General features: G+C 39.2%; 1 protein-coding gene across 1 annotated transcript in view; it reads left to right on the plus strand.

Moving 5' to 3' along the window:
* The window catches only part of LOC139737391 (pericentriolar material 1 protein-like), a 51,604-nt gene that overhangs the window by 7,327 nt on the left and 32,152 nt on the right, over window positions 1-12,125 (plus strand). Inside the window, exons 4-11 of the mRNA XM_071648067.1 lie at window positions 742-885; window positions 2,185-2,328; window positions 3,665-3,706; window positions 4,247-4,588; window positions 5,153-5,482; window positions 10,343-10,441; window positions 11,031-11,130; window positions 11,658-11,896. Of these exons, the coding sequence (XP_071504168.1) occupies window positions 742-885; window positions 2,185-2,328; window positions 3,665-3,706; window positions 4,247-4,588; window positions 5,153-5,482; window positions 10,343-10,441; window positions 11,031-11,130; window positions 11,658-11,896 (1,440 nt within the window). The remainder of the gene's footprint in view (window positions 1-741; window positions 886-2,184; window positions 2,329-3,664; window positions 3,707-4,246; window positions 4,589-5,152; window positions 5,483-10,342; window positions 10,442-11,030; window positions 11,131-11,657; window positions 11,897-12,125) is intronic.

The following is a 12,125-nucleotide window of genomic DNA, read 5'->3' on the forward strand; positions in this document are numbered from 1 at the left end:
ATGATGGCAACCGTTGTATATATTTGAGGTTTGTATTTAGCAATGAATATTTCAGGTTTGATAGTAATGATTCTTCAGACAAATTAGGTAGGACACAAGCTATTCTTGCACTTCCAGAAGTAAAAATCCAATATCAAATGTTTTCTGATGCAGGCATGGTGGAATACATATATATTTAGAAAAAGTAGTGTCAGTCATACTGTAAAAGTGGTTTCTTTCGCGTACAGAAACTTTCGCGGTTTCCATCGGTGCCGACTTTTTCGCGTGTGTTTAGATTCGCGGTCGGTAATGATAGCGTTGTAACAAGTGCCGAGTTCAAAACATTTTCGCGTGATGTTAAATTCGTGGTTCAACCTCAAAGCGCGAAAAGCGCAAAAATAAAACCACCGCGAAAGAAACCACTTTTGCAGTATTCTATGCATGCAAGGAATGAGATAAACTGTCTAATTTTTGTTTTTAAAAAAAAAACAGCGTAGAAAAAGGCAAATGCTATTTTCTCTTTGTGCTCTTTGTCTCTATAGTGAAGTGCAGTGGTGGATGATTTCATTGACTAATTGAAATTGCAGGAATATCAAGCAGAACTGTTGCTTTCCTAGTTGGCACTGCTCTGTTTAACCAAATGTAAATTTTACCGTCTTATTTCTATAAATGCTAACTACTAGTATGCATATTCATTGATTTCAGAGATATAATAGGCAGCTTTCTGACCTCCGGAGTCTACTCTTTGTCATTTTGTTACAGCTGCCACAGAGGGCAATGAGCAATGGACCCAGCAGGCGGCGCACTCCGGCCACCTACCCCAGAACCCAGCAGGTTGCCTCTTTCCTGGAGCGGGAAGAGCTGGAGAATCTTCGCCACCAGCTGACGTTTAGTGACGTGGATGATGTAAGACTCGTAAGATTTCATCTTTTACTGTATAAGCTGTTATTTTCGCATACAGATATTTTTGCTAATAAGGAAGGAAGTCACAAGCAATTTTTGTGAGATGTTTTCGCGAATTGACCCAACTCTATTGTAAATGCACTATTAGCCTAGCGCATGGCGTCATTTTTGCGTGTTGCTAAATACGCGATCCCAACAGTGATTCGAGAAATCCGCAAAAATTAAACCCTTGCAAATATAACAGCTTATACAGTAAACCATCTTGTTGTCAACCACCCTTCCCCATTTTAACCTCTACCAACATCGTTTATCTGTGTATTTTTCCTACATGGGCATTAATTCATGGAGAGAAATGTTTTCAAGCAAAGCAAAGACATAACGGGCAAATTTCTGAAACCTCTTGCAAATTAGGCATATAATATTCAAACATATCAATCATCTTACATCACATTAGCTAAACCCACTATTAAAATTAGTATCCCACTAGTCATTTGTCAGAGGCATATAAACTTAATTGGTGGTTAACTTTTGTTAAACATTTGAAACAGCTTTATTTGTACAAATAAAAGCAACATTACAGGCAAACATTCAATGAAGAGCCAGATATGAATGAGGTGTATTTTGTGTGTATGTGACTATTTCCTTGAAAGATTAGAGTGGCTACCAGGAAGTATGTGATCATGTGTGCATAACGTATCACTTACACACACAGCTTTTATTTGGCATGTGTCGTAACAGCTGGCAAGAATGTAATCAAAGACTTACTGACTTGTGCTTGCTCTTTGCTGTAGATGTGTGTAAATATGGCTTAAACAGTATGCACTCTGTATTGGAATGCTTCGGACTTAGCAAAGGAAATAGCAACATTATGTCACATGTTTTTATCTCCCCACCCCCACCCAATGGTGAACACAAAAACATAGTATGAAACATTAATTCTGTATGAGGATTCTGAGTCTGCCAAAGCAAAATATTGTCAATTTTCTGTGAGGCCTCTGAAGAGGTTTTTATAATTCAGTTCTTGACATCTTATTTGGGGCCACCACAGGGAAGTTGCATCATGGTTTTATTTGTCGTAAAGCTCAGGTGATCTCAAACTGTCTTGGGTTCTTCTCTGTGTCTTCTCTTTTTTTGTTTCCATTTTCTTTCCATTCATTTTAATCGGTTTGTGAATTGTAGCAGGAATGCGTTGTGGTACCAGGACCAAAATAAACTAATTTCTCTCACATACATGCACGTTCAGAGCAATGTGGACAGGCTTCTGACATATTGCAAATCTCCTGTATTATGATCTTATTGCAGCAAAGCACAGACAGCCAGATAGTGGGAACGGTGAGCAGTGCGAACAGGGCCAACAATGTCAGGCCTGGTGAAGAAGTGGCATCTATTGAGGGGGCAAGCAAGAGGCCATCCTCGGTGCTGGACACAATATTTGTGAATGAGATGGTAAGCAAGCCGTAGAATTAAAGACCCGATAATGCTGGGAGAGAAGGGTTGCCCGATCTAATCAATGTGCACAAATTAAAAAAATATATATTAGGATGGTTGCTGTACTAGGTTAGGTTTTCTCTCATTACCTCTAGACGTGTAGACCATTAAAAGCAAAGTAATGAGATAACTTGTAACAAAGTTGAAAAATCAGCCCGATCCGTTGTCCTTTTCATCAAAATGTTAAGATGAGATTCACAAAATTTACCAGCTGCCAAAGCAGGGAAATTCACAAAATTGCAGTCGTGCCTTATATCATGCCAAAAATATATTCTTTCTACATAATGGGCAATTCAATGAATGTAACACTAGCAAAGATACCTTTGAACATATATGCTTGTACAATTATCAATCTGTAACCGTCACTGAAGGTTTTGTGACTATGTTGAGTTTACAAATCATCAGAATTGAGTTTTATAAAAAAACAACAATGTAGACATGAGCAGTATGTAACATCCACCACTGCTCACTAAAACTGGTACTGTGATTGAACTGTGCTTCACTGACAAATACTAGTGCAAGACATCCATATGTGAAGTTGAATCTCAGAAATTCACAAGAAAAAGAAAAAAAACAAGACCTGAAATTGAACATTGCACATCAACACAAAATAGCCAATAGAAACTAAAATGGATGATGTTTTTGTGTTGTTAGCATTGCACGAGTAGAATTGAATAGCTTGCAACAAAGTGTCGTCAGGCCTTGTTATCTCAATCATTATTATTGAGCATGTAGGAGAGAGAACGTAAATCTGAAACGTAGGAGTTACTGTAAAAGTGGATGTATTCGCGCTACTAATTTTTTGTGCTCTGCCGGTTAAGAAGAGTTCCGCGTGTTTTTAATTCTGCGGAATCAAGACATCAACTACTGGAACATAGATGACAAGCAAAAATATTCGTGTGCTTTTATTGTCACGCAAGCTTCTGGTTGCGCGAAATGTGGGAAAATTTCAACACCACAAAAATTTCCACTTTTACAGTAGTGTACAGAAGCAATGACAGATTCATGTATGATACTGTATACTCAAAATAATAAATGTTACTTGAGACTACTAACTGTCCTACTTCTTTCATGAAGAAGCCCGGGTAAATGGCATACATCAAAAGTATATGACTCATAGAATACTTGTGTTCTTGAGTCATCAAATGTTAGTGGTTCAGAAAGGATTCATTGATAGATTCTAATATTCAGCACAGACAGTACCTGGTAGTCTAAGATTGCATGTAGAGATAATTTGTGACTGTTGTGAATAAAAGTAATGATGAATGTTGTTTCATTTTTGTTTCTTTGTCAGCCTGACCGGAATAAAATTGTTGCCAGACTCATGCAGATCAGAGTGAGTATTTCCTTAATGCTTTAGTTACTCTAAATGTTTATTCAAACTTAGAACCTATAGTGGAAATTAATGAGAAAATGAAGGAGTGGTGAATTGACAGGTAAGGAGGGGGATATGTTCTCATCAAAAGCTAGAACTGGATAAAGTTGTGAACTTGCAAAGAACATTGGATCAGTGCAGGAAATTGTTTAGTAAATGTCAAGAGTGTCAGAAGTTTTTAAAACCCTCAATTCAACTGAAGGAGGGAGGTATATTTTCAGGATTTGAAAGTTTTTGTCATCTCATTATAACTGGTGAAGATTTTTGGTAGCAGTCATGACAACAGTGCCAAAAAGTGGATGTTATTACAGTGATGTTGGTCAAACAGTATGCAATCATGAAGCAAATATATGGTGGGATATCTTGTATGTGTGTGTGTGTGTGTGTGTGTGTGTGTGTGTGTGTGTGTGTGTGTGTGTGTGTGTGTGTGTCTCTGTCTCTGTCTCTGTCTATGTATGTATTATGTAATAATCTGAATTCTGAATTGCGGTTCTTCTGCAGGACTACCTAAGGCAGGCCAGTGCCATGATGTCCACGCTCCAGAACTCCACCGAGTCTCCAGAGCGAGACGACCAGGTCGACAAGCTCATCCGGCTCCAGGAGCACCTGCAGGAGCAGGAACGTGGGTACCTCGCTCTCCTGGAGCGCATGCTGGCAGAGGAGATTGGCCTCGCTAGCTCTGTCTCTGGTGTGGAGTCCATTACCAGCAACGACCTCAATGTTGCCGAAGCTGCTGTCAACGGAAGGAGTAGCCAAAACTCAGGGGAATCGTTTTCTGCGTCTGTGGCCGAGTCTGCATCCATCAACATCGACGCACAGTCGGACATTTCAGAGGCTACAACTGTGAGTCGAATGCTCAGCTATTGTTCTCTCATTGCAGCATCAGAAAGTGATATTCTTGGCGCTCTATTTCTATTCTTATTTTCAACACTTGTACCTTGTTAACAGCTTAATTGAGCTCACCCTACGTTATCCTAACATTCTGTGTGTTTATGTTCACTACAAGAGAAGATGAATCTTGAAATTACAATGTTTGACCATGTGCAACATTTCTCCTTTATTTTTATTTTTTTTTTTTGTATGCAACATGACAGCAAGATTAGAGGAGAGGCATTTAGTTTGTTTTGACTAAAAAATTCAGGCACCATTTGAATTCAAATATGTGGCTAGATGTATAAACTGAAATCCTGTTTAGCAATTGTGGTCAGACATTCAAATGACAAGATTCATTTCTCTCAAAGTAGGTAGTTGCTCTCATGAAGTTTGCATGTGTGTTTTTGGTAATTTGCTGGCTGTTCGTTGCTCTTCTCAGTTTTGGGAATGGGTGGTTTTGTTTCCTCTCTTTCTGGGAACGATATCCTCTACAAAGTTTTGTTGATACCATCGTGAAACAAATTGTACTTGTAGGAGGGTACCCTCAATGCCCGCACCAGGCCGAGAATCGAGAGCCACCTCGGTAATCATTCTTGCGCAAGCGACAATGATATCAGCGATTCCGAGGCCTCAGTGCAAGATGACGCACATTCCGTGGCCAGTAGCCAAGCCACAGGGTCCTTTGGCCTGGACACCCAGGAGTTACATGAGCAGTACAGCTCCATGCTGCAGAAGTACCAGGAGGGGGATGAGGACAGTAAGGGGATGGCCTTGGGCAGGATGAGAGTAGAGAGCTGGAAGCAGATGCCCACCAACAGCGTGTCTTCCCAAACGTCTTCCGTATCCACGGCCAGCCCAGAGGAGGTACGCCCGATTCTCAACACAGGGTCTGAGGCCGGGGATGTGGTGCTTTCCTTGCAAATCTGGGGCCCAAAATAAGGCTTTCTAAGCAGGGCTCATGTGGTTGCATGGAACTTTTATGTTTACATCCATGAACCATTGTATTAGGCACTTTGATGTACTCTTCTGTACGAGAGTATTCATACAAAGTATGTGCATGTCTTGCCATTTTACTGAGGTACTGCAATGTTTGCCAATCATTACATGAAAAAAAATAACATTGCAACTTTTGGGACTTGTGATATATCTGTGACGAAGCTGACGTTATTTGATATAAGGGGAGAAAAAAATTACTTTATTGAGATACAGAGACAAATCAAATGTAAACTCTGTATAGGTGTACTCCTAAGAAACAACAGCGAAACTCACCACGCTTAAAGATTTGTGCTTCAGCTTTTGCCATTTTATATAATGCTACTATTGTTTGATGAATGCATGCGCTATGTTGCTTGAGACAGTTTGTACGTTATGTGTATTTGTGCTTCACCAAACAATGGCATAAAGGCATTACAACTGCATTATGAGGATAGAAAGCCGAGAAACTGCAGCCAAGTGCATCCCCTCAGCAAATGCAGCAAAGATTTCCATGACTTTGTGGAGAGCATCACATTCTAGGTTTTATGACCCTTGTGTCTTTTATCACTCCTTTCTGTTAGAGTGCATGCATGATGCAGGAAAGACTGTACAGTGTGAAGTGTCTGACCAAGAACATTTCAATCTGCATTGTTCACAAATGGTCGTATCACACCACTTTCCAAGTTAATGCAGCTTGCAGTGTAACAATGTGCCATTGTTTCTGTAATAATGTACTGGTATTGTACATATGCACAAGTTTGAATCTACATAATGGTAAAACAGTTAGATGCTGTTGTTTTAGCAGAAATGCTAGCCTGCCCTTTTTTTTCTCTTTTCTTTTTTTGCATTTTCATCCAGTCATGATATTTTTTGCGAAATGTTCAGTATGTTTATTAATGAAAGTAAAACAGATTCATAATGTCATTATATGCTATCGTAGGTCAGTTGACTAGTAATTCTTCGTGATAGCTGTTTAATTTAGAGACTGTTTACATCAAGATATACAATCAATGACTGATGAATCATTTACTTGTCAGCAAAGAATTAACACACGCAACAAAAATCATCTCATAGCACGTGAACGATATTCTGCACATTATAATTTATCTGACTCTTTTAACCATTTTGTTTCTGTCAAAATTTATAAACTTTCACAATTTAGTCCCTAAAAAATATTAACCAATGTCCGTAATAATCTGTTAGAATGTTGTATCACTGATATTTCTGAAACCTTTTATTTGTTACTAGGGAGCAGTACTCATGACCCTCTAAAATTATTTCCACCTCTGTTATGAAATGAAGACTATTTGCATTCTTTGCTATGTCCCTGATCTCTTAACAGAACAACTTTCACATACATGTAAAACACACATACATACACACAAACCACTGTCAGTGACACGGAGACATAAGCCAATAAGCCCATTCCAGTTGGCTTTAGTAATCCTCAGTCTGCTTATTGCTAGTAAGCACAAATCTCTTACAATGCAATGAGAACTGATCGGGCCTTGTTAGGGCCTTTTAATTTTATTTATCACCCTTTACTTCTTGTTTGTACTTTTCAAATATATTTGTAATTTGAGGGATAGATATTATTGATGATTAAGTATATCCTATGCAACCAATATGTAAGGATACTCCTTAATCACAGTGGATTTCTGAGAGGAGTATTCTTTTGTTTTTGATTTTGATTTTGATTTTGATTTTTTTTTGGGGGGGGCGGCAATTCTGTACAAGTTTGGATTGAATCTATTCACTTACTTACGTGTAAGTGCATCTTATTAAGTGTACAACTGAGAAAGCTTATCCCAGTAAATCCGTTCAATGGAATATACAGAACATCCAAAGAAATGGTACTATTAATACCCCTTTCAGGTAATCGTGGATGCGGATAATAGGAGCAATAAGTCGTAAAATTTTGATTACATGAATGGGAGAGGAGTAAAAAAGTGTGCATTATTTTGATGCTGCTATTATGCGCATTATTGCAGCATGAGGAGTTGATCGAGAATACGTGAACGCGTTTTACGACTTATGCGCGCTAACATTCCACAGTTCGGTCAAAGGTCACTCGATTTCCCGCACAACCGCTGATTGCTGAGCTTGAGCGAGAGCTGTGCGTACACGTGAGTATATATCACCGGAAACATTACGTCATTATAGAGGCGTGCGCAGTAACCATGACAAATACTCCCATCTTTCGCACCGTTATATGAACGGGCGCTCGTAAAAGTAGTGCGCACTTCATGGGATATATGAACGCGATTTTGATTACTTCATCCGCATTATTTGGATGCGGATAATTGAACCGTGATTACCTGAAAGGGGTATAAGATGCCATTTGGCAATGGTTTGATAGCCAGGATAGCATATGTTACATTCTCAAAGTTAAATGAACACTCACAGTCCAGATAGCCCCAGCGGCAGCCTCGCATCACTCATGCATCAGTGATGTTCCCACACCTTTAGCAGACTGTTCCATTGGTCATGCATGGGCGATTCTGAAAGGAGTGTGTTTGTGTGTGTTTGTATGTGTCTGTCTGTGTGTGGGGGGGGGGGGTATTGTGTGTATGCTTGGGTGTGCACTGTTCAAGGTTGCTGTACAGAAATTTATCATTGGGCTGCTGATGTGTGAGATTTTTTTTTTCTCTCAATTCGGTGGTCGAAAAGAATGCCACATTTTATTCAGGAAATACAAGTCCTCAGTAATATAGATGCAGTCTAGGCCTACCAAACCCTGTAAGCGGATGAGTCATGCATTTTATGTGAATGTGTGTGTGTCTATGTGTGTTTGTGTATATTTGAGAGCTGTGTTGTACCTCTCACACGCAGTATGAGTGAATTGAATTGATCACCAAAGTCTTGTATCACAGTGTGTTGCTGATTATATGGCTGCTCGAGTTGCTGGTAAAGGAATTTATTGTGGACTATTGTATTTCAGTGTCTGACGACTGTGTTGAATAGTGGATTGAACTCTAGGTATAAAGCAAGAGTTGTGTAGAAGAGCTGGGCAGAAAAAAAAATGGTGCAGGCAAAGGGAAGGGGTCTAGGCATTCATGCCTTTGTCATTGGCAGTAAGTCTCTTTAAGCACAGTATACACATACAGCTTTGTAATATTGCTGTCAAGATTGATAGTTTCAAAATATGAAACTAGCCTTGACGGGTGCTGGAGTTGATTTGTTTGTTTGTGTAATGTACCACATATTTTGATTTTTTTTTTAAACCCTTCCACAGGATGAGCTGTTTGCCAGTTTGACTGTATTTGCTGTAGTTACAAGGTGTTAATAATTTCCGACGCATGCAATGATTACTGATTCTCCAGTGGTAGCACTTGCACAGCTTTAGGTTTCCTCTTCTGTTTTCATGATTTGCATTTGTTGTGTTATGTTTGTTGTTGCCTTCATTTTTAAATTCAAATATACCAACTTGCTTGGAAGCACTGCAAACATCTCAGTGCATACAGTTTGACTGCATGATTACACTGGTATATGTATGAATTCCTCATTGGCAGTAACTTTTGCAAAGAGTATCAGGACAGCAATAATGTCATACTTGCTTTTACTGTGTTCTGGTCGACTTTCATAGCATAAAATCGGACAAATTAAAAAAAAAACAAAAGAATTGAATTTCACTTGTATCAGATGTGAAATGAAGTTAAGGAATATCAAAGTTCCTCTTGTTTCCAGAACAGTGATAGTGACTAGAGTCACTTAGACATAAATAGATGATGTGATCACATAGTGCCATCATAAATCTTATTCACTTTTACTAAATCTTAAATTCCCTCTTTTTGTGAAGAGTTCAAGAAGAAGAAAAAAAAAATCTGTCATTGATTCTTTATAGTACTTCAAATCATTTTAGACTAGTAGCAATTTAGCACAAATGACTCTGTATAGGAATGGGGTTGTAGTGTCTAAGTTATTGGTGAAATGAATGATTTTATACTGCATTTTCATGTTCACACCTATGGCGAAGTTTTGATGCAGTGACAACGCTTTGGCTAAATTGTCAGTGGCGGATCCAGAGGGGGGCGCAACCGGCGCACACCCCCCCCCCCTTTATTTTTCGTTAGAAACAAAAGAAATAAAAAGAAAAAAAATGAAATGAAACCCGGAAGTGGCACCAGAAATATTAGTCACGCCCCCCCCCCCCCTTTACAGAATTCCTGGATCCGCCCCTGATTGTATCTGTAAATGTTTTGATACAAGTGTATCACTGATTTGAAGAAAAGTATCAAACTGCATAATTCTTTAACCTGCAAATATTTTGATCAGATTTATTAAAATTTCTACTCCTGTTCATTTGACTTCTTTCTTCTGAGTGCAAGTCGAATGCAAGACAACTAGAAATCAGATTGTGATTTCCCTTCTATGTGTCATTTGCCTTACAGCTTTTATATTCTTTGTAACAATATCCTCAGTTGTTTAATGTTACTGTCTCATATGAACTACACGTGTATCATATGTAAGCATTTTTTTTTTTCAAGAACACCCATGCAACAGGATTGGATGGCACATGCAGATTGAACCAATTTTGCTTCCCAATTGTAATTCTTGTAACCAGTTTTCAGCATATCAATTTCAGGGGAATTTTAAGAACATGATGTATAACTATACTTTTGTGAATTATTTTGTAGGACTTAATGCCTAGAGTATTCATTTATCCACTGGTACCTCCTCTCTGCAACCAGAAAAGAGAATTCCACCATCCCTTACACTGTATTCCCTTGTTGTTTTCCATGTATGCAGGGTCAGAAACAGCAGGATGTCTCTGATCAGATAGCAGCTCTTGAAGGATTAAGAAAGCAACATGACCTGCTAAAGAAGATGCTCAAACAGCAAGAGGAGGTGAGTATCAAGTAGACTGTACTCTTGCGCAATATTGTATTGATTTGATCGGCGCATGTGGCAGTGCCCCAACAGAGCGTTGATGCTGTTTGGTGTTATGCTGTTTTGCTGTTTTGGTGTTTGGCTAAAATGTAATATTTAAAGTCGTCAGAAGAGGCATCAACATTAAATGACGACAACAAACAGCAAGAGAAGAATAGAGTTGCTCCCGCAATCACAATGATGTTATCGGGAATATTTGCCCATGCTCTGTGTGAACACACTTTTGAACACTTTTGTGAGTGACAACAGCTGGTAAACAAAGGACATAAATCTGCCTGCTTCCTTGATGATGTATCAAAGGGGAGGTGCTTTAGTGCGAATTAAAGTCAAAGTTCTTGCTAAAAAAATCAGAGTATTAACTATTTTAAACTGAAGTAAATTTTTGGTAGAAAAAGAAAATATTGTGCTTCAATTTTCATCGAATGAAAGACAATGTAATTTGATTCTTGTGTAAATCTGTTTGTTGGAAATGGGTAGGACGCATAACTACCGAGTATAAATCAGCACTATCTTGTATTGTCTCTTTTCGTTTTGTGTCATTCTACAGCTGAGAACACTCCAGAGCAGACAGGCAGCCTTGATGACACTGCAAACTCAGATCGAGAGCAGGCTCAATCACTCAGAACAGGAACGCCCTGATGAAACATGTAAGTCCACCCACTGCACTAGCTTGTCTTCCAAACATTTAAAGGGAGGGTATAGTATTGGGTGAGGTGAGGAAAAATGGAAAAGTGAAATTGATGGTTTATTTGACATCTGTTCAAGGTCTATGATATCCTCATTCCACCATTTAGTTAAATGATTATTTGTTATTTTAAACAGAAATAAACATTTACTTTGTTATTGTCATGGAGATTATGAAATAACTTCTCATTTGCCTGTAGGGAGAAGTACTTATTCCATTGTCATTACGGCAGTACAGCTGTTAAGCTAGTATTGAGCCCATGAATTGTCCTATAAAGGAACCAACAATTTTCATGTGAATGCTGATCATGGAAGATTCATGAGTGACCATATGTCTCAGTTTGTGTGATATTGCTTCTAGTGATTATTTGCAGCTGTGTAATATATCTCACAAAGGACCGTTTTGTTTTTCCTTACTAGAAATCGAACAAATGATAAATTGATATTATCCACTGTGAGTAAACAGTCCTAATTCCCACGATCTCTCCAGTATCCGTCAGCACACAAGCCACAACAACAACAGCAACCACCGCTACCTCGGCCACGGAGGACATCGCACCTGTAACAACGACAGCTGGAGTGGGCAGCAGTGCGGCAGGTGTCCCCCTGACAGCCAGCGACCTGCAAGAGAGACGCAGGACCCTGATGCGCATGCTGGCTGAGCAGAGAGATTCCAGAGCAGGAGAGCTGCAGCAGGCCAGGACGCTTGACTGGATGAACCATTCAGAGGTATGAGGAAAGAGAGCTTTCTGTTGACCGTGTTTGCATTTTCTGTTATCCGTACACCTTTCAAAAAGTCGCAGCCGTCAGATGCAAGGTATCCTTGCTCCACAAGACTTTGCTAGAGTTACCAACGTTATCTGTAGAAATGCACTGCTGCCTGCCTTTATGGTAGGAAATGAATCCTTTTGCAGTTTTTATTTGAGTACTGAAGGCATGCCTTGTCAACTTGAGGAAA

This window comes from Diadema antillarum, unplaced genomic scaffold, assembly GCF_040938485.1.
Source record: "Diadema antillarum isolate AM-2024a unplaced genomic scaffold, OU_Dant_1.0 seq00000692_RagTag, whole genome shotgun sequence".
NCBI classification, from domain to species: domain Eukaryota; kingdom Metazoa; phylum Echinodermata; class Echinoidea; order Diadematoida; family Diadematidae; genus Diadema; species Diadema antillarum.